Source organism: Grus americana, chromosome 6 (genome assembly GCF_028858705.1).
Source record: "Grus americana isolate bGruAme1 chromosome 6, bGruAme1.mat, whole genome shotgun sequence".
Classification (NCBI taxonomy): domain Eukaryota; kingdom Metazoa; phylum Chordata; class Aves; order Gruiformes; family Gruidae; genus Grus; species Grus americana.
Genome location: NC_072857.1, coordinates 27,392,049 through 27,414,304, shown reverse-complemented (window position 1 = coordinate 27,414,304; position 22,256 = coordinate 27,392,049). Strand labels below are relative to the sequence as shown.

Sequence of the window (22,256 nt, the reverse complement as noted above, 5' to 3'; positions counted from 1 at the left end):
CAGATGTGCATAGACCTGAGTCAGAATTTGGCTGTGTTTTAAATATCCTTAAACAGACATGCTTGAGATCGTCTCAAGGGTAGTCATAGAAATAAGAGACCAGCATGACAGAAGTTATGAACATCAGCATTGTTCTGACCAAACTGTTAATCTTCATTTGCCAGTTTAAGTTCGTAGGGAGTGAAGGAAAGCCATTTTAAGTTTAGCTATTCAGCTTTATGAACTAAAAAATAATAGTGGGGTTTGCCTAGATGAATATTCTGAGGGTTCTAATTTGAGAATGAAGTGGTCAGCCAAACAGTTACACCAAGACAAATCTGACTTCTGGTTAGCATTGTCCTAAAACACCATTCTGTGAGAAAAATACTGTCTGTTCTTACCAGCTTTCAGGTTAAAAAAGCTACCTTTTGTAGTGTGAGCTAAGTTAGTATTACAGTTTTATGTGTGATTGTAGTTCAGCTTTGCTTTCCTCAATTTACTGATGCATCTGAACAGCATCTGAAATATTTTATCTTGTAATTTCCTTTGCTTTTTTACAAAGTTAAGGAAAAATGCTTGTAGCTTTGCCATATGGAGGCAAATATGGCACGCAAATCAGTTTCTTGGGACAAAAGCCTTAGGTAGGTAGATTATACCATGAGTGACAGATGCTTTAATTAACATATCTGGATTGAACACCAGATTTACTTCCAGTTGCATATAGATATTTCTTCATGTCTTCAGCCTGACCGCTTCTCTGTAAGAGCTGCATTGAAGTCTGTAGAAAAAGAGTACCTGTCCAAGTTTTGGAAGATTTGGAGTCCAATACAAGCAGGTTTCTAAAGTTTGTAAAAAAAAAGGCTTAACAGTTCAGAAACTGCTCAAATTTGAAAGTTCTTGATTTTTTTAAAAGTGTGCCAGAAAGTAAAAGAACTGACAAAAGAAGGAAATTATTTAATTGTTCCATGTTTCTGCACATCAGCTCAGGTTTGGAGGTGTTCCTTTCCGTCCCATTTCACAGGCCAAATTTTACTTCAGGGGTAAATGTCTTTGGATTCAGAAAAGTGAGGTGACAAAAATGCCAAATGCTGACTGTGGTAGAAATGAAATTACAGACTTTGCTATTTTTCAGTTGTCCTATGCGTTCACTTTTGGTCTGGATTCGGACTGGTCACTCACAACCAGAGTTTCTGGGAGCTTGCCAGTTGAACTCAATAAATATCTCAGTGCTTGGCTTCCTTCCTTAACACAGTGAGCACAGCCAAGTTAGAAATTTATGCAATATCATGCAGCCGTCTCGTGGAGGTGTTGTTCAAACTGCAATGGTCTCTTTTTAAATCGATAGTGTTTTGTATCTTCTATATTAGTATACGGATTCTAAAATCTGAATTTATGAAACAGAGATTCAAATAGCAAGAGAAATAGGCCCTCTACGAAGATGGTACAATTATTTTTTTATCAGACTTTTCACCCTCCATCACAAGTTTTCCATTCTCTGTTCATCTTCTAGTTTCTCCTGGTACCACCTCTCTGTGCGGCTCTGTTCTGTCACCTTTCACGCTGGGCCATTTCATTTGTACTGTTCTCCAGGTGTCTGCAGTAGAGCAAGGAATAGAGCCTTCCACAAACATTATTATTTCCCGTAGCTGCTGTCCCCTGAAGCACAATTTCCGCCATATTTCGTCCTTCCCATTCTATATGTGCGCTAGCCATAACGGCAGCAGTACTGGACTGCATGTGTGTAGCCCTCTGTAACTTGTTCCAGCTGAAGCTCTGTATTAGCTGCCATTTTGGACTTTTCCAGGCCGATAGGCCAACTTCCTTCAGGGCTTCCCTTCAGTTCTGATGCCTCCCCCATCCCCAGCAAGGTGCTCCCCTCCATGCCCTTTCTCTGTTGCAGAACTGATGAGCTCTGCTCCTGCTAGTCCTGTGGTGGTAAACACCACTGCTGGGGGGCGTGCCTGCAGCGTGGGCTCCTCCTGCTCCCATCCTTCAGCTTACAATGTGTCTGATGCTGCTCCTTGTTCTGTACTATGGCCAAAAGAAAGAGGTACAAATTAGAGATCAAACCAGAAAGCAGACCGCTATGGTTCAGTTGCAATAGTGTAATCGGGAGCAGAATCTGACCCGTATTAAACACACGAGTGCAGATGTCCTCATGCAGAAGGTCGATGTTCACAGTGTTCCCATGTGCAGCTCTATCAGTCACTACTCTGAAATCAAACAATTGTGGCATATCCTTCATATCTAATTCACATATTTTGTTCCCTCTTTGTAGAAGAACTTGTGAAAAATGTTGGTGAACAGGAAAAAGACCAAAGCAGAAATTCCACAGATGCACAGTTACAGGAAGAGACAACAAGGATACAAAATGAGAGTAGTCAGGGAAGCGATGGTACAACCTGTCCTCCCAGATCCATCGTCCTACAAGTAGTCTCTTTCGACACTCCTCTGAGTGATGAATCCAACTCAGAAAAATGCACTAACTCTGATCCGAACCAGAAAGATCTCACCGATGCCCAGCAAGAAACACAGAATACAGACCCACAGAATGGTAATACTTCATCACAGAGCACCAGTCAATCTAATGAAGCTGTCCAGGGCGAAGCTGCAGCAGTGTGTGGTATCTCTCTGTCAAACATCGACAGTAACGTAAAATATCCAAATAAGTTGTTGTACAAACCACCAGCGTAAGAAAGTTTCTTCAGGCATGTGTAGAAAGAGTAGTGTCCTAAAACCATCAAATAAAAGCTGTTTGGTATAAACAAATATCATCTTATTGATATTAGCTATTTGGTAGTAGAAATTTTTTTTAGATAAAATACCAAGACCTTTAGTTGCGCTAGAAGAATGATTCTACAGCAATATAAGATGCATATTTGCAATTAAATAACAGTTTGTTATTGGAGAATGAGGTAAACTTTCAAAACAGAACTAACTAACATTTTCTCTTTGAATAGATAATTATTCTTATGCTATTAAAATGCACCCTCCTTAGTTTAGGCACCTAATACGACTATTATTTTGTAAACCACATCCTTTGTAGTAAATGTGAATTTTAGAGTTAACTTAAAGTAGATGGAATTTGCTAACTGTAGCAGGCATGGGACTGTGTCATTCTCTAATAAGACTATAGTTTGCAGGACAAGTGGAGCAGCCAGAAAATCCCTGTAATGTCAGAATATTTTTTTAGAATGTAAGTATTTTATCACAAGCTGACTGCGCTTTAGTGTCTGGTGATTGTAAGACAGTACTAAGGGCAAGATGCCCAAGCAATAGAAATAGATGTTATCAAAGTAAGAGAAAGACACTGTGCATTTTCATTTTATTTTCATATGGTCTGAATTTGCTTATTGTTGGAATAAGCTTTGAGGTATTAGGGTAATCAGAATAATCAAGGTCTATAATGACACTTCTTTTCCTCACTTCTAATTAAAATGCTAAACTCATTAATGCTTTTATGACAGTGAGCCTTGCAATATTATGCCAGAAGTATGGCACTGTCTGAGCAGCAACACTGAAGTACTTGTAAGGCTTAGCTTAGACATAAGTATATGACTTGGCATATTTCTCAGAAATGCTTTTTATGGAGAACTCCCACTTATACTAGGGTTCCGCATTCCAGCGCTCCGTGCTTTTATTGTTGGCAGGTTTTTTCCATCAGAAATAACAGATGGTTAATTTAGGGTCCTCAATCAAAATATTTACACTAAAATTAATTTCACAGCATTTGAAGTTGTCTAATAATTGACATTTTTGTCTTTTGACATGTATTTTTTTGCACCAACTTTTGTATTAAAGCCCAAGTTGAAATTTAAGTGCCTTAGAAAAGTTTCCCATCTCCTGGATGAGGAACACAGTAAGAAAAGCTGTATCTTTTATCTTTCAAACTATGTTGAAGGCAGTTGTGGTGTAGCTGTCCTTGGGGGTCTTTAGATGGCTGACCAACAGAAATGCTGTTTGAGAAGTGAGGTACGACTCGGCGTGCAGTTATTGCCCTCTGTTGCCTTGTGAATCTTTACATTCCACCTTTCCCATGAGAACAGAGGTATCTTATGTTAGAGAAAGCTAATCTTATTCTTTTTCTAAGGCAGGAAATTTTCTACAGGATGCCTTGTATTTTAACACTTCAAACTGCAAAAGGTATGAAAAGAGTAAGAAGTGATTGAGTTTGTAATAGTGTATGTCCAAAGGCAAACATGATCTAGAAGCTATTTTTTTCTTGAAGATGGTAAAAAAAAATCTAATAACACGAATTCCACCAATCCAAGGATGTTCCTTCACTAGAGATGGCAATATTCAAAAAGAGTTCAGATAAATAATGACATAGAAATAAGGGATTGATTTAGTTATTTTGTGGAAATAAGTAGTATTGGTAGGGTCTTGAACTAAAAGCCAGAGGTCATATGAGGACATTGCTCAGATCTTGCATCACTAAAGAAGCAGTGGTACTTAAACCATGGACTAGTAACAAGCTATGGAGAAAGGGGAGATAGAGCAGGAGGTATTAACTGCATTAAGTGATTAATCACACAGTAATAGAAGCAGCAAATTATTTTTAAGGCAACTCCAGAGGCTGAGCGATGACACCTGAGCCACTGTAGCTTTTGCAGCACACATCTCAGTTGCTGCTGATTGCCACGGCAAGTTTTGGTATAGAAATGTGGGTTTCTCTACTGAAACTAAACACCTGTGCCTGAAAAACTTAAACTGCTGTATAAAGATCTTTGGAAATGAATGGAACTGAAAAGATTTTTCTCCAAACACTCCTTTACCTCAAGCTGTGCCTTTTTCTGCTGGTGAGAGTGTAAAACGTAGAGGCTACAGCTCATGCCATTGATCGAACACATGCCCAGCCATTGTAAAATTCTGTTCTGAACAGGTCTTCAAATTAGTTTGAAAACTGTTCATCTCATGATTTGTGAACAACTGTAGTCATCAGTTCTTGATGCTGTTACGGGAAATTCAGATAATTTGTGTGTTCCCAATTCTTTGGATCTTGCATTCTAGAATAGTGACTTTTCACCTATTTAGATGTGTGAATCCTTAAATTTTTTTCCAGTGGAATTGTGCATCCCTGGTCAGCCAACTTAAGCCTACAGAAAGTAAGTTTGCATTTCTTTTAGTCTCATGAACCTTTCATGGATCCCCTCATAAGTAATTCATAGTCTCTTAAGTCAGAAAATCACAAGATGAAGCTGGATTTCTGATTTACACGGTCACAATTTTTTAGCAGAATGTTACTATGCATAGAGTAAGGGTATCAGTTAGGTGTTATTTTTAAAGGCATCTGATATTTGAAGGCATTTTTAGTTGTCGTTTTATGTGAAACTTCTGTTCTCTGTGGTATGTTGAATTTATTCTCATCCGTCTCCTTCAGTGATTATTCGTGTTCATTTTCCAACATAGATAAATACACAGGAAAATGGAGAGCTCCATGAATGTTTTGCCTGGTTTCTGTAACATATTAATGTCAGAGTCCAATACTCTCTGACCAGGTTCTTTTAGATATTCCACGTGTGAAGGGTGTAATGTTTAATATCAGATTTACCTTTTTGAAGATAGGTGATGTTCCATGAGATTTTGGATTTAGCAGTGATACAAAATATACTGAAAGCACACTGCAAATGTAAGTTACGCTTAGCAAAATAGAGCAATTGCCGTACACAGCTCAACCACAATGCCAACATGATTCCCGTTACTTGTCTCTTGAATATGCTCACCGTCCCGACACTGGGTGTCACCAGTAGGGCACACATGGGTTGGAGCCAGCTCAAGCCTGTTGCTCTCTTCGAAATTGTTCTGCTAAGTGTTTAGTTTTTACACTCTTGTCGTGGTTTTACCCCAGCTGGCAGCTGAGCGCCACGCAGCCACTCGCTCGCTCCCCCCACCCCCCCGTCAGGATAGGGGAGAGAATTGGAAGAGTGAAAGTGAGAAAACTCATGGGTTGACATAAAGACAGTTTAATGAGTAAAGCAAAAGCTGTGCGCATGAGCAAAGCAAACCAAGGAATTCACCACTTCCCATCGGCAGGCAGGTGTCATAGATCATATAAATAAATGACATACATGGTGGGCTTTTTCTGTGCCTGCCAATTAAACAAGTATACTGCAGGTGTTTATATCCCTGTAATGCGCAGGGGCTGCGGCCACAGACTTTCTACGAACACGTGGTGAGACTTAGGTCCTGGCTCTTTGAGACAAAATTGATTATCACTGGGTTTCAGCAGCAGCTCTAAGTACCCCTGCAGAGATTGTGCCACCCTGTTGAAGGTAACTGAAAAGAAAGACGATGCAGGCATTTAGTATTGGAATAGTCTGCAATATTCAGTACTGTTGTGGTTCAACCCCAGCGGGTAACTAAGCACCGCGCAGCTGCTCGCTTACCCCTTTCTCTGCAAGGGAATGGGGAGGAGAACGGAAAAACACTTGTGGGTTGAGACAAAGAGAATTTAATAGAATAACAAAGGATAATCATAGTAATATTAATGATAATAACAATATTATTATTAATATTAATAATAATGAAACAAGTGATGCACAAATGCAATTGCTCACCACATGCAGAAAAAAAATGAGCCCAATGCCCAGTCCATTTCTCAGCAGCAATCCCACCTCCCGGCTAGCTTCCCCAGTTATATCCGGAGCACAATGTTATATGTTAGGTAATATCCCTTTGGCCAGGCTGGGTCAGCTGCCCTGGCTGTGCTCTCCCAGCTTCTCGTGCACCTGGCAGGGCGTGGGAAGCTGGAAAGTCCTTGACTGGGTCTAGACACTACAACTACCTGGCAGCAACTAAAACATCAGTGTGTTACAACATTATTCTCATACTAAATCCAAAACCCAGCACTATACCAGCTACTAAAAAGAAAATTAACTGTATCTCAGCTGAAACCAGGACAGATACCAAAGGGAAAACTCAGGCTAAAATGTTTCACATTTCTCTTTCACAGTGGTGCAATGATTTAATATCATTCTAAATGGAGGAAAATGCCTTAAACTGTCACTGAGGTTGCCTAAATGTAGATACTTAACACTAGTGTTTTTGCAAGAGTTTCCATTGCTGCAGTGTGTGTAGAAGCCTCCTAACTACAAATAGCACAGCAGTCTCTGTTTTCTCATTCCCCCCTCCTTTTTCTCTGTAAGCGATGTTCAAGATGGTCAAGAGTGAGTGTGTTGTGTGTGAGGCAGAAGCACTCGGCACAGAAGGGAGATATAGCATGGTTAGCACCCCCACTTTTCACTTCTGCACCTCTGCTGATGGCCAGCGGTTCCAAACAGGACTCGTTTAACCAAGGTCAGATACTTCCAATGGAATGTCACTTCAAGCAAGCAGAATGTAGCATATGCATGACCTTAAATTTTTCCCTGCTTCCCAAATTAGTTATTTGAATATTCAGAGAAGCACTATACATCTATCAGGACTCCATTAGCACTCTCCATGCTAGATTTTTCTACCTCTGTACTTTCTATACTGAGGATGGGGGTAGAAGGCTAAAGCAATGTCCAGAGCGCTTGCTGCCTCCCAGGGCAGAGAAATGAGCACCTGCAGCTGTTGGGGCTGGGAGAATGAGGTAGAAAGTAAGAAGAAAAGCAACATAGTTATTCAGATTGAAGTTTCATGTTTGCTGTTGTTGTTCTGTCCTTTATAAAAAGCAGAAAACTCAGTTCGGTTTTCTGTGAGTAAGGGATTGAATTATAACAGAGATGGGGAACACGGGAAGATGACCTGTCTGCATTCTTGGGAACTGTCACTGAGTGTTTGGATGTACTATGATGAGGGGGTTCCACGTTAAAAAGAGAAAAAAGGCACTATTTTTCTCTTCTTGTATCACATCTCTTTCTAGGAGTAGTTCTTGTAGAGTATCACATTTTATTATCGGGAGTAGCTCTGCCCTGTGTCCGGGTCAGCGCGAAGGGACAACCGGCGGGTTGCTATTACAAGAACTCCAGTTGTGCCTGAGTGTTGGTTTTCTCCACAATACCTTTGTCCTTTCCATCATCTCACTTTCGTTTAATTGAATGTTACAAGATTAAGTGGAACTATTATAAGGTGATTTTTTTTTTAAGTGATGATTTTCCTTTTCTCCCGAGTGATTTATTAATTAGAACATTAATTTTAAAAACTGCTTATGTTTAATTAACTCCACGTTTCAATGATTTATAAATGCTAATTGGCATACTCTTAACTTTTTGCTCATGATGATAGCCACATTAATCCTTAATATCAAAATGTAAAGGAGATAATAAATCTGTGATAAAACAGATTATCAGTAACTTTACTCTGTATGACAGTAGAGGACTACCCAGTCACATCAAGTTGTACAAAGCATTCAACATCATCAGCAGTCAGCAACTGAATGCTTCTGGAGGATAACCAGGTTAAATGGCAGCGGATGGATCCACATCAACAACGTGCCAGTTTGATTTATGGTAATGCAAGTGCCATCAAGTAATCATCCGTGCCATGCAAACGCTAGTGACCGTTCAGTGCCGCGGTGGCCCTGTGGTGCTCAGCCGAGCGTGGGACCCTTTGCATCCACGCAAAGCGGGCGCACGTCGCCGTGGTGCCCGGTGCGTTGGCGTTCCTTGTGCGCGCTGCATGGCTAAACAGCAACAGTAGATCGGGAGCCTGGTACTAAGGGAAGGCATCCATGTTCGTGCACAGGATCAGGATGGAGGGAAGGTTATATTAAAAGAGCAAACGATATGTTTATAACAAGGGTAGGGATTATAGGATAACAGCCATTAGCAACCTTTCACAGGGAGAGTTTATCACATTAAAAAACAGATGCATCGACAGGAAGAAAGTGATGTATGGTTTAGAAGGTAATGTTTAGGTTTTATGAAAATTAAACATACAAAATTTTTGTTTTAAGGCCTCTGCAAACCACTCCTATCCCATTCCTAAAACTCTACTAAGCACTCCACGTCAATTATGAAATTTAAATATTTAGATCAATAGATTTGACTTTGTTTGTATTTATGGTTAATAATAAAAGTTTTGCTAAATCCCTCCAAAAACAACTGCAGGCTGAAGGATCTGGAAACGTTCTTGTTCTAATTCATGTTAGTCCAATTCTGAGACTTTAAAAGCCTTTGGAGAACTGGTTGTCTATATTCCTCCTCCACTAAATGTATGTAACCTACGGGGGACAGTGAAGAATGCTGCTTGGGGGTATGTGGCCCATCTGCTGGGGGCCGCGTTACAGAGTGGGCAGCACCCACTCTGCCACCATTCATGGCAATGAAACAAGGGTAAAATCAGTAGCAATTCTTACTTCTTTACAGTGGAGCCATGGTAAATTCATAGATATTATTTTTCTTCTCTCCTCATTCTCATTCTCCTGAGCTCCCTTTCCTCTCTTCCCTTTCTCTTTTCTAAACTGCGAGCCGCCTTTTCAACTTCAACTTGCCGTCTTTCAATTTTCCTTTCAGATCACACATCAGCCTCTTTCCCTTTCAGCTGCTTGTACCTTTGTTTTCTGGCTTTTGAAAATCTTCCCCTGCCTGTATTTTTATTTTTATAACTCCTATGCTTCTCCCAGCTCATCTTCTCCACTTTTCCTTTTTCACGTTTTACGTTCAGCGTTATTGTCACTGGTGTGATCATTCAATCAGCTGGTTAAAACTGAGAAGGTACTATGTCAGTAGTAAATAACACTGTATGTTTGCTACATTCTCCCCATGCCCACTATCTCAGTTTATAATTTCCTCAGCTGTACTCATTCAAAGTTAGTGAAGGAATAGTTTAAGCAACAGCTTAACATGATGATTGTCGGTTTGATATTCACGTTGTATCACTTAGTTTGAAAGCTGCTTGTGTCACTCAGTGTCATTGCTCCTATCTGATTGAATTAATTGAATTCTTAGAACTTGACACTGGCATCTTCATTATCTGAGAGAAGCTTACTCCCAATTAAGCTTACTCTGAGAGAAGCTTACTCCCTTTCTGCAGAGGTTGAATTTTGACTTTCAGTAAGTCAATAAAATAAACCAAACCCCAACCCACTTTATTAACACTTACTCATCTAAATGTCTTCATATTTTTGTTTCATGCTGTGATCTATTGCTTTCATTCTATCTTTTGCTTTATGGATAAACCGTAATGATTAGTTAATTCAATCTTATGCTTACTCTGGTGAGAAAGCAATTAAAGAAAGCAGTTACTGAAACCTCATTTTGACTTTAAAAAAGTCAGGAGGAAAACGTTCCTGTCTGTCTAGGGCTGTGCAGATGCTCTTCTCACTCAGGTTCCCAATCACATTTGTTTATCTTCCAGGTGAGCCTAAACACTGTAAGAAGTCAGAAGATTCAGTAAAAGCCACTGAGAAAGAAGCACTGATACAGAACTAGATTTGCTATTTCTTAAAAGCTTCTGACATTTCAGGCAGGACAGGTAATTTTGTCATTTCTTTCTTATAATGGGGAGAGGTTTATACCAGAAAGTGCTGTTATTATCCTCTTTGTTCTATTCCAGTTGTGGGTTTATTACAAAATTTTGAAATGGGGACACCGTACACCCCGCTTTCTCTGTCCCCTTAAAAGCCATTCAGTATAAAGAAGGGCAAAACAGTAGTTTTACATCTCTGAACCCTTGATATCAGACTAAATGATCACGCAATAAAACATCCTCAATTCATGTGTATTGAATACTGGAAGCAGCAGTATTAAAAATCTATTGTTTATGGATTTTCATTTGACCTTTGTTGCAGGAGAAAAGAAGGACTCTAGCTGTTCCTACCTACCCCATGCTCTCAGAGGCTGTTATCTGTCAACTTGTTCTTGGACCATCCTGTTTCTGTGGAGAGTCATTGGACAAAACAATCAAAAGTGTAAAATGTAAAACCCTGAGCTGGTAACTCAAGGCACTTAACAACTCGCGAGATTTCAGTTGTGTTTGTTGTTGCTGTTTCCTCTTCTATTCTGCTTTCTTACACTAGCCAAAATAATATTTTCAGCCAAAGTTGGACTTCGCTTTATTGCACCACTGACACCAGACATTTCCAGTTAACCATGAGACATGTGAAAAGACGACATTTGTCATCTGCCCGGGGTTGCTGTTACGTGTCACTGCTACTGGCGTCCAATGGAAACGGAAAGTCAAAATGAAACGTTGTTATAGATACTTGTTCATGCAACCACGCTGCATGCAACATAAAAGTCCTACTTGCTAGCTTTCTTAAAATATCTGGAAATAAATATACGTAGACTGTACAGGGAAGTTGTAGAGTTACACTGACCAGCCCGTGTAGATGATGATTCTTCCCCACTGCAGTGGCTGCCATATGGAGAGAACTGGTGTTTAACAAATCAGTATTCGAAAAATCTCTTTAAATTTAATAAAATAGCATCCAGTATTAAAGATTAAAACATTCTCAGTCCTTTAGTATTTTTGAAGACCTCAGCAATGGTGTCAGCCCTACCGTGAAGCTGGTGCTTATTGTTTTGTAGGGCGGAAGAGACAGCGACAGGAATACATGGAAATTGCTTCACTTCGGCAAAATATCGTGTTGCCTCTTAGACAGAACTGGAAGGTGACACTGAGGCCTTATATCACGGTTTGTCTCAAATGCAAAGGTGGCAACGTGGATCCTGCAAAATCCTCGCTAGTGTTTGTTTTATTAAACACCAGACCATCTTTCTCTGAGAGGCAGCAAAAACGGAGCACGCAGGCAGTTACCTCTGCAAGAAGCCTTGGAATGAGCCCTCCAGCCCGAACCGTGCCCAGAAAGAGACTCCATTTTCATCTCCGCTTCCCTCGAGCTGCACGCGACCCCTCCTGGCTCGCCCGGGCGTCCCACGCAGCTGCAGCCAACCTCATTCCCCTCCGCTGGAACCTGCCAGGAAACCTCCACGCTCCCCTTCGCGTTGTAGGCGCTCGGGTGGCTCGGGTCGCTGCACTCCCAGTTCTTTTTGGACCCTGTGGTTATTACCTCACTGACCAAAAAGTCTTTTTAATCAGCCATGGTCTGCTCTGAAGCGGACTGGTGGGGGCGATGGAGCTCCCCTCTATGCAGAGGCCGACGGATGGCTGAGACGGATGTGCGATTCATCTGCTGCTTCAGGGATCTAACCAGAGCTCAGCAGGCATCAGGCTCAACCTCAACAAGGGCACACTTTGTCCCGCTTGAACAAGGAGTCGTTAAACAGTCACCCTGGACTGAGGGACCCTTAGAAGTCCATACCTGTTGACTGTCTCTTTTCTGACAGCGGAGGAATCGAAATTGAGCTGGGAACAGTGCGAGCTCCGAGCCCTGGGACGAGGGCATGCCAAAAGGTGGAATTCCTGTCATTGAATATGTAAGCCATACACACGCTATGCATAAGTAGTGTGCATAGTTTTAACTTAAGAAATGTTTGTGCATATAGGATGTAAAAAGTGCATTCAAATTGTTTTGTGTATCTGGTCCAGGGCTTGTATTTAGCATGGAGAAATTTCTGTACAGTGCAGTTAATGAATGACATTGTATCATATATGTTATAACGCAATTGATATTTTTTGCTAAGAGTTAAGGATTTATATATTCTCTGCTAGTGTTTGAGCAAATCATTAGTAGCCTGGACCACTCCGTGCACCTTTGCATCCTTTTTGGGAATGTTGGACTCCTTTTTTCTTTTATTTTTTTCTTTATAATAAATTGTAAACCATCTTATGGCTTCTTACTGTCATTATGACAAGAGAAGAAAGGTAACGGTCATATCAGATTTTTTTAAAATGTAAATTGCTATGTGCTATGGCAGTGGAAAATCTTGTTTAAGATCTGAGAATTTAGGACCTTATTTCAGATACGTTGAGCATCTGCAGTTCCTACTAAATTTGAAAAGAACAAAAGATGACTGATATCTTTAAAAACAAGGCCAGTTAGGTATTTGTTTGTTACAGAGTGTTCTTCAACTATGTAATTTATGATTTGCTGAGACTAAAAGTCTGAAGCAATCAGAATTTAATGTTTTTATTGTATTCTCAATTTCAGACTTTTACCATAGTTGACTTTTTTTATGTGTCTCTATCCCATCATGATTTATGTACTCTGCAAGATTTTTTTCCCGAAAATACAAGCAGAAATTGTAACAGATTCTGCAGAGTACTCCGAGCATCCTGTGGGGCTCTCAGTGTCCTGTTGTCATAGCCGGCACCAGGATCTCCCACTGCAGAAACTAGAAGGAGCTCCTGATCTCACAGGAGGCACTCATTCCCTGCAGAACTCATTCATTAATACAGAAATGTGATTTGTGTATAAATAATCCTATTTGCTCATTTTTATTCAGTTTTAATCACTGTGGTAGATGTTACTGAAATACAAGAAGAGTCCTTAGTTTTTCTTTAATGCCAACTGATGCTCGCTCTTCTTCCTTTATTCTTAGCAAGTTTTTACCTGGATATGACCCAAAGCTTAGTGTGTTGTTTGGAGGAGGAGAAATTTTCTTTGGTGGAGAAGACTGATATAGGCAACACGTGTTGGTTAAGGCTTTGACCTTGGGTGAAATTTGCGTTTGGATGGCAGAAAGGCTTCCTGAGAGAGCTTCTCCCTGAACAATAGTTTATCTCTGAAACGTGTAAGGCTGCGCTACCAAAACACTGCATGAGGCCATAAGAAATGGTGTTTGTATACGCATCTCTCCCACAGCATTATGGGCATGTACCCCTGCGTTGAGCACACCGAGGAGCTGTAGCTATAGATTAGCCCTCAAGAGTTTTATTTTGTATCTTGAGATATCTGACAGATATATTATGTAATATTGTTATGGGTTATGATCTAGCCAGTATTTTTTTATTTAATTTTCAACAGGGCAATCTACAACTGTGTGTTTTTATTCTGCTGTATTTGTCCGTATTTCCTATGATGATATTCCCAAATAAATTTGATTTGAGGGCAAGGATCGTAAAGCTCCTGACTATTAGTTACAAATGTGCTTTCCTGAAGCGTGTTTGCTCATTTGTGTGATTGTCTTTGAAAAGTGACAGAGCATAAATGGTTGTTTCCCAACCTTTCACCCGCTTGTGACTCCACACTTTTTCCATAACCGTGCCAGTTTGCCATACGAGCTGGCTCACATCCTCACAGCACTCTTGAAGACAATTTCTTTAAGTGAGTCTTGTCGCCTTAGCCTTTACTGCTAAAATAGCCTTCACGTGAAGAAAACAATAAGTAATAGAACATTTTTTACCCCCCGAAATTCTTACCGTGGGTTGGTATTGATGGAATCACTAGGACTGTTCATATTAGCAACAGCTCTTCAGGAAGGGTTTGACTTTCAGAGGCACCTCCGTGGCATGGTATAAATTTAATCAGCCAAGTTCAGTGGAGCAGGGAGTAAACAGGGCCCCTTCCTACTCAGACTGGAAATGAATGGAAAGAATCCCATTTACCTAGACGTGTATCAAATCCTAATGAGGTACATGATGGATATAAATCAAGATGACTACTTTATATCACATTCTTTGCAGTGCCTTTTTCCCAGATGCTATCCCAACCACATGCACAGAGGACCTTCTTCTGTTGTGTATATGCCAAAAATCAAACAAGCCACTACTATGACCAAAATAACTTCAAATTAACAAATAAATCAAGATCCCCACTGGTAAGTGTCTGAACGTATATTTTTAACAGACTATACAGTTATTACATGAGAAAGAACAAAATGTAAGTACGACTAACATTCTTCAACAGCAACTGAGAGAGATTTAAATTTACAATAGTTTAACAGACAAAGGTTTGTCTGAGAGGGGACTCCATCCACTTTTAAATAATTCTTTCAAAAACCACATCCTTGAAAACTGGTATGGAAAAATGAGTGGAAATGATGTTTAATACTACGAGGAAAATAAAGTGTCCTCTGTCAAACACAACATGCAAACATTTAGCCTGCTTCCCTGGGATAATTTTACTTTCCTGGTCATTTAATTATTTGATGGGTCTCCAGAGACCCCTTTTCCATGTCCCAGGGCAAACAAACATTCAGAAGTTTTATCAAACTATAAATGTGTAAGTAGTCCCTTGGGAACAAAGCAGCAAGTCATAATCAGAGTTATGAATGTGAAAAATCTCTTATAAAACCTGGGATTTTAACTGGTTTGGGCTGAACTTTGCTGCAAAATACTTCCCTTGTGCTTAGGCGAGTCCTTTGCTTATAGCCCTTTTGTGAGAACTGTTGGAGAACTTTCCATTGGCTGAGTTTGGATAGATAATATCTTAACCAAATATGCTTTCTGGACAAATTGCATAATATATGAACTTAAAAATGATGAGTTTTATGCATTTGTAATATCCCAGATAGATCTCTGTTACAAACCTGAAGTAATATAAAATTATCTGTAAATAGGGTGGTCAAAATCAAAATGGTAGGTACAATCTGGGCCTGGAGCTGGAACACAGTTAAGCAGAATAGATGTGGTTTTCACTCTGGACTGTAGTTATAAAGCTATCTCATCGTCACATAGGGTCTAATGCTGATGCTCTTACAAGCAACACTCCTGAACCTGCAAGAAGGACTTTCATTAGAGTAAGACTTTGGGACTTGGATCATAATACCATGAACAAACATCAAATACCATTAAAGTATTTTATTTGTATAAAGCCCGATATGATTATCTTCATCCAAATTCGATGAACCAGTGGGTCAAATTCACCTATGGTGCAATTCTATGAAAGCCAAGAGAGCCAGTGTCTTTATACCAGGAATCAATTTGATAATTGGATAGTAATTGGTTGTCTCTTTCTTTCTCTGTATTCAGCTGGTTTACTGATTGTTTTCTGCAGTGGAGGGTACTCTGAGGGGCTAATGTGTGTGTACAAAGCACTGCTCAACTTTAAGCCATCTTAAATTCTTTATTGAAATTGTGCTTCCTTTTCTTTGAGACCTCTCTCCTTTGAGAGCGAGCTGTATTTTTCTTACCAGTCAGAAATGAACATTCACCTTTATTGTTTAGCGTACTCTGGTAGTTCACAACTGGAATGAATGGCAGCGTATTTGTGTCGAGCATTGTAATATGATGCACAATGCATCTTTATTTTAGTATTCCTGTCCGAGAAGGACCCCTGTTCTGTAAGTCACAAGGTGGTTTGGGGTAGGGCTGAACTGCGACTGCAGCCAGAGTAGTTCTAGGGGACATACGTGTGTTCTCAAGTAAATAGTTGGTACAGGAGCAGGGCTACAGAGTTGATATTTCCAGTAAATTAGAGGATAAAAATGGCATGAGCAATTTAAATATTATTTATAATTGACCTTCATGTCTGTTTTTAATATTCAATCCGTTGAGTGTTTAAAAAGCAATTAAAAGTCCCATATAATGTTAAAACCCTTGATAAATGTAATAAACAAATGACATATTCAAAAGAGAGAATCTATGTCCCATTAGGAGAGAAAAAGAAAGATGAGAGCAACATATGGCAGTATAATTAGCATGATTAGGGAAGCACATCAACAGAATTTATGCTGCAGGGAAAATGTAATAAGAAACCAACTCACTTTCCTCACTGCCTTGAAAACTGCAAATATCGCTCTCTGAAAAGGAGAAGATGCAGAAAGGCTCTCTGGCATTTAAAGCTGTAACTTGTGTTCTTCTGTCATTATTAAAGATGCACACAGCCATCTGCAAACCATTTATTTTTTGCAGAGTTCACATTGTCCCATCGCTTTGATTAATAAGGAGCAATATTACACCTCAGCTGCTTTTCAGAAAGATGCTATTTTGGAAACCTAATTAATACTCGTTCCGCAGTTCGCTTGAGGTGTTCGTTAGTGCCAGATACTGAGTTCTTATTTGTTTCTCATTATGTGGAGAGTATTGCTTCTCAATGCCAACATTTTTGTTTTGCATTTTGGAATAACCTTTCGACACTCCCGCTTCCCACAGCCCTCCCTTCAGAAGAGCTAATAACACCTGTCATCATTATTTTAATACGCCTGTTATGTCTGTTGAAGACAATGTGGGCTTTTTACATAGATAGACTATCCTGATGTGCAGCAAATATTCCTGCCATTTTCTGAACAGTTGGGCCAAAGAGAAAAGCAAAATTTAGAAACTTGGCAATGCAATTGGAATCTCAGCTTACCACTAAGGGTCAGTATATACTAAGCAAATGAATCATTACAAAATTGAAATGAAGTATGTTTGGCCTAGCAGTAGTACAAAATATTTTTTCTGCCCTAAAAAGCCCAGATTCTTTAATAAACAAAACAAACCAAAAAAATCTATAGCAGAAATATAGATATTGAAGTAGTAGAAACTCCATCAGCCACCTTTGCTGCAACTGGAGATTAGTAGCTGCTTACCAGGCGGCCTCAGGTTTAGTAGAGGGTACACAGATATCTTGCTTGAGATTTGCCCAAAAAGTGCTACTCTCCTCACTGGAGGATAAAGGAGAGAGTACAGCAAAGCCTAGGAGGCATTTAGCATCCGCTTTGTTGCCCGGCATCATGCTCTGCGTGAAAAGGTCAAATGTAATCGCACATGTCAGGAACCAGCAGAACAACTGAAACTCTTACTGCAGCTCACCATTGCACTGAACTGGCAAAGAAAAAAAAAAAGAGGAAAAAAAGGAAAAAAGAAAAAGAGAACAGCTGTGGGCCTGAGCACCAACATGGGTGCCACAGGAGAGGAAGAAAGGTGACCTTTAGGGACAGCATGTTTTAAATATGCCCTCACGTTGTAACCCCAGGGTTAGGGGACAGATGACGCCTTAGGTACTGCAGGAATAAGGTCCCTCATCGAAAACGCTGTGTCTCAATCTGTAAGAGAAAGACAATGAGGGGAACCCTGCGCTGAGCCAGGGACGTTTCATTGTACGGTGCCAGCTGCCCGGCTGGGACAAAAGCAGCACCGCAGCCTGCAGGAGCCCCGCTTAGGTCCCTCCCCAACCACTCGCAGCACTGCAGCCTACCCAGACCAGCTCTGGAGAGAGCTTGGACAGCCTCCCAACAGTTTGCCTTGCCGAATACAATAAATATGTTTTTTTAAAGAGCAAAAGCCACCAGCGACCTGGTCCTCGGTATTGTAGCCTGTTAGAGGAAGCGCAGCCGGCCTGGAAGTCCCCTCCGGACTGACTGGCCTGGAGCCTGGGCGCCGTGGGAGTCCCCGGCCCAAGCGCAGGCAGCAGGAGCTCTGCCTGCAGCCGCGCCTCGGAGCCGGCACGGTAGGGATGGATGTGACAGTTTTGGTTCAGTGACACCAGCGGTGCAAGAACTAATGGTGATTTTTTTTTTTAGTTTACATTAGTGGGGAGAAATAATGACATTGCGAGAAGGCAGTGGGGTAGTCTTTGAAGATTTCAACAGCATTTTTGGCAATCTTAAAAAAAAAACCGCAAGAAATTCAGTAATTAAATTGCCAGAAGGATAAGAGAAGCTTTCCTGTAGACTGCACATCATATTTCCCCAAAGGAGAATATACTGTTGGCCAAAACCTGTGGCCAATCTCAGGCAAAATTCCTCTGACTTCAGTGGAAATTATGCTTTAGAAAGGACTTTTAAATCTTGGCTCTTACTCTGTGTCTATTTAAGTATTATCTGGTCTTGCACCTGGAGAATAAACAACATATACCGTCCTGTAAGTCAAACCATGGAATTTTTCCAAATAACTTATTAGCACAATGTCTCAATAAATCTCTCTGAAGGGAAGAACCTGTCATGGAATAACAAGTATAGCATAAGAAAAAGAAACAAGGCTGTAAAAATGCAATAACAAAACGCCTTTAAACCACTGTACATTAATGAGTTAAGGGATACTGGGACAAGACTGAGACCAGTCCGAGGAGACAGCTTCCTTTCAATTCTGAAATAACATTTCCTGCAATACCTTGGAAGCCAGAACAACGGCAAACATACCACAGCATGGAAAGGCTGTTGATTTCAGCATGGGGGGGGGGGGGGGGAGGGAAAGGCACAAATTAGAGCTGCTCATTAAGAAAGAACTATGTTTGTTATTTGCCTGCGTATTTTTTTTTTTCTTTTTCTTTTTCCATCAGCCTGTTTGTGGAAAATCTCTAAAAATCCTGCTCCTACCAAATCTGTAAGACTCCCCAGCAGGAGCAGGTATTGTGAGAGGAGACAGCTCAAACAGGGACATGGCATCACACTTTTCCTTTAAGGTGTTTTCGTATTGACACTTTCTTTGAGACACTTTGGCGTCCACTAACTTTTTGTCTACTTTCTCATTCATTCGTTTACACTAAACCAATAAAAGATGATATTAATGGATTTTTTTTTTGTTTGTTTGTTTTAATCCATACTTTTGGTGACATAAACACTTTGGGCAATAATGATTAACCACTGACTCCCTCAAAGAGATCTACATCATTTGAGTGCACCTATGTGGAGCTCACCATGCTGTGAGCTAACCAGAGCTTCCAATCACACGCCGAAGCATATGAGAGGCTCTCTATCTAAGGCTGCTGGTTTTAAATGTCAGAGGCTGCACCAAAACCCAGAAAAGACCTAGTTTAGTAAGCAGACTGCTTTTCCTGACCTTCCTTTCTGATTTCCCCACACCCAGATATTTCTGGCAGGGGGGTCACTGACAATCCACTGCAGTGTTTCAGCTCTGCTTCATGACAAGCTCTTTTTTTTTCTGGGCTCTGTTGTTTTATTGATTCTTTCCTTACAGCTTCACTTACTGTATGCCTCACAAGTGGAAGATCAGACAAGCAGGGTTAGCTTATCTTTTTAAGCTAAAAATGGCTGATGTATAAAAAAAAATGTGCATCCTGACTTTGTTCTTCAGATGAGGTCCGTCCCACCAGCAAATGGCGTCAGGATAGATCCACAGTAAAATCTCTGCAACAAGTCCTATCCCATTGCCAGAAAGGAGGAGACTATTCCTGTACGCAGACACACCGCTTGCATAACCTTGGGTCAAGAAAGAGAGAAAGAAACAGGCTTTTAAAATGATAAAACACAGCTGGAATATTTAGAGATGGGGAGATGATAAGACCTGGATTTAGAGATGTGTCTAAATACTGCCGTGGCTCTCTGAGCCTCTTATCGGACCTTGATGCTTCATCCAGATCACAGCTGTAAAACAGAACTGTTGTCCTCTCGTTGCTGCAGTAACAATCCTGACGCTCAGATCCACTTCAAACTAAATCTTTTTTTTTTAATTATATTTTCCTACTATTTATTAAGTGTAATCATCCTCAAGTCCAACACTCATCCTGAAACAAGGTGTCCAGTGATAAATTCTCCAAGCTCTTATCAGGTGTTTTGTGTTCCCTTTGAAATACTGAGATTCCAAAGTGTTCGATACCTTGTCTTGGTATCAAATATTATAAATCACGCACATCTTTTTTCATTTGCTCATAAGTTCTAGACAGACCCCATCGGAAGCCTGTGGGTACTAATAACCAGCAAAGCCATTAATATCAAAAGCACTTTATTAGCTAGCAATACAGATAGATGGTGCGAGGTTAAACACCGATGACTGTTTTACAACTGGGAGTACTGTGGTAACGAGCGACTATGTGAAGAGCCCAGCGCTGTGCAAAAGCAAAGCTGTAGCAAAGCTGGGACCAGAGCCCAGCTCTTCTTGCTACCGTTCCAGTCTTAACTTTGGTCCATTCAGATGGTTTCTGAAGGGTCACTTCCTTCTTTTTGTTGTTTGCGACGTTAAAAAGCCCTCAGTCCCAAAAGTCCTGTAGCTGCTTCTGTACAACTGAAGGGTCTTTCTTTTAGTCCTTCTTGCATACCCATGCTGAGCTGGAGTCATGGATCCTGCTTGCAGCGTTTCTGCAGAAAATGGCAACAAAGAGGACAGACACAGAGATACCGATGGAGAGCAAAAAGATGGCTCCCAAATACAAAGAAACACTTGTTGACAGATCCTGTTCTCAGCAGGTCTTCGTGGAAGACCTCGGATTGAGAGTGAAATCACCAAGGCATAGACAGAAGGCTCTGTGTTGTCATACACTTAATCTTTTTTTTTTTTTTTTTTTTGCTAGCTCAGCCCTTTAAAAGAGACTTAAAGCAGTGGACAGTTAAACTGAGAGTAAAACTTTGTATCAAAGGCAAACAGTTAATATGAAACAACAGTGAATTGGTTTAAAAATTGGCCATTGGTAAAAACCAAAATGATCTATCAAGTGTGACTTTGAAGAAACATGGTTTTCCTTCTGCACATTATTTCACGTCATGCCGTATTTTGCATGGTCTAACAAATGAAAATGTTGGTGCGAACCATGCCAAGCTTCAAACCAAAGCTCTGGGGCTCAGACACATGCTAAATCACCGCAGCTTGCTACGCCAGCATTGACCGGCTGAAACTGCGACGAGGGCAGAGTAGTCTGGCCCTCTTTCTCAGAGAAGGCTGTACCCTGCGCTCGCTGCAGGTGACGGAGGTGAGCCTCGGCATTTCCCGCGGCTCAGCTGGTGCGTGGGACCCTGCTCACGGGTCTCACACGCTCCTCTGTTTCCCCTGAGTCCCACATCGAAACTTTTCCTGATGCCTCCAGACAACAATGGTCTTGTGTAAAACCAAATCATTTTGGCTGATGTGACTAGGCAGCCTCAGACGACAAGCAAAAGAAGTACTTTAAGCATCGCATATCCAGGGAACACGGGGAAGAGCGTCTTTGCGTCCTTCTTTAGACTAAGAGTCACCTCTGCTTACTTTGTTTCTATCTGCATTACTGCGAGTAACTCTAACAATACTGGTAAAAGCTGCCCTTAACTGAAAGGATCAGTTTATATGAACATTTCTCTGCACGCTAGACGAACCCACTGTACAATATACAATCTTGTCTAAATGAACATATTATTTATTTTGTAGCTTTTAAATCAGTTTTATTTACAACAGGCCTTAGAGTACAGCTCACACAGTAGTTAAGCTCTGGCAGTACTGATGTCAGGTCACTAACACGTTCACAAATTACGATTCTAAGTCATAGAAAATGAACAAAAAATGACTTTAAAATAACAGGTTTATCTTCGGGTATAAGGATCACAGAACACATTTGCAGGTGGCTGTAAAACCCAGCCAAGGGCGCTCCCCGGGGAGCCCCGGCGCCGCCGGCACGCCGAGCGCTGCGGTGCGGGGACACAAGCGGTGGCGAATGGCCTGACGCACGCACGGCTGCGCAGTTCAGTTACTCTCTGTGACGGGGCTCCAGGCAGCTCCGCGCTGTTTAATGGCCCCACTCCTCTTCCCTTTCACTGACTCCCTCTTCTTCCTCTGGAAACGCTGAGTCACTCTGACTCTTCAGATGCTTAATCCCTGAAAATATAGAAGTCATGTTTAAGTCGTGTCAGCTCACATCAGACATTTTTTTCCTGAAGGAAGAA

General features: G+C 40.9%; 2 protein-coding genes across 12 annotated transcripts in view; one reads left to right on the top strand and one right to left on the bottom strand.

Moving 5' to 3' along the window:
• The window catches only part of PDE1A (phosphodiesterase 1A), a 163,346-nt gene extending 149,477 nt beyond the window's left edge, over nt 1-13,869 (top strand). For 7 of the 11 annotated variants that reach the window (XM_054829572.1, XM_054829573.1, XM_054829576.1 and 4 more), the window contains 3 exons: nt 2,258-2,533; nt 10,261-10,377; nt 10,694-13,869. In XM_054829572.1, the coding sequence (XP_054685547.1) occupies nt 2,258-2,533; nt 10,261-10,334 (350 nt within the window). In that variant the 3' untranslated portion in view covers nt 10,335-10,377; nt 10,694-13,869. The remainder of the gene's footprint in view (nt 1-2,257; nt 2,534-10,260; nt 10,378-10,693) is intronic. The other 4 variants (XM_054829582.1, XM_054829577.1, XM_054829581.1 and 1 more) reach the window with 1 other exon arrangement.
• A 6,489-nt stretch (nt 13,870-20,358) lies between these two features.
• Nucleotides 20,359-22,256, bottom strand: part of PPP1R1C (protein phosphatase 1 regulatory inhibitor subunit 1C) — a 54,422-nt gene continuing 52,524 nt past the window's right edge. Inside the window, 1 exon segment of the mRNA XM_054830623.1 lies at nt 20,359-22,188. Within this exon segment, the coding sequence (XP_054686598.1) occupies nt 22,100-22,188 (89 nt within the window). The 3' untranslated portion in view covers nt 20,359-22,099.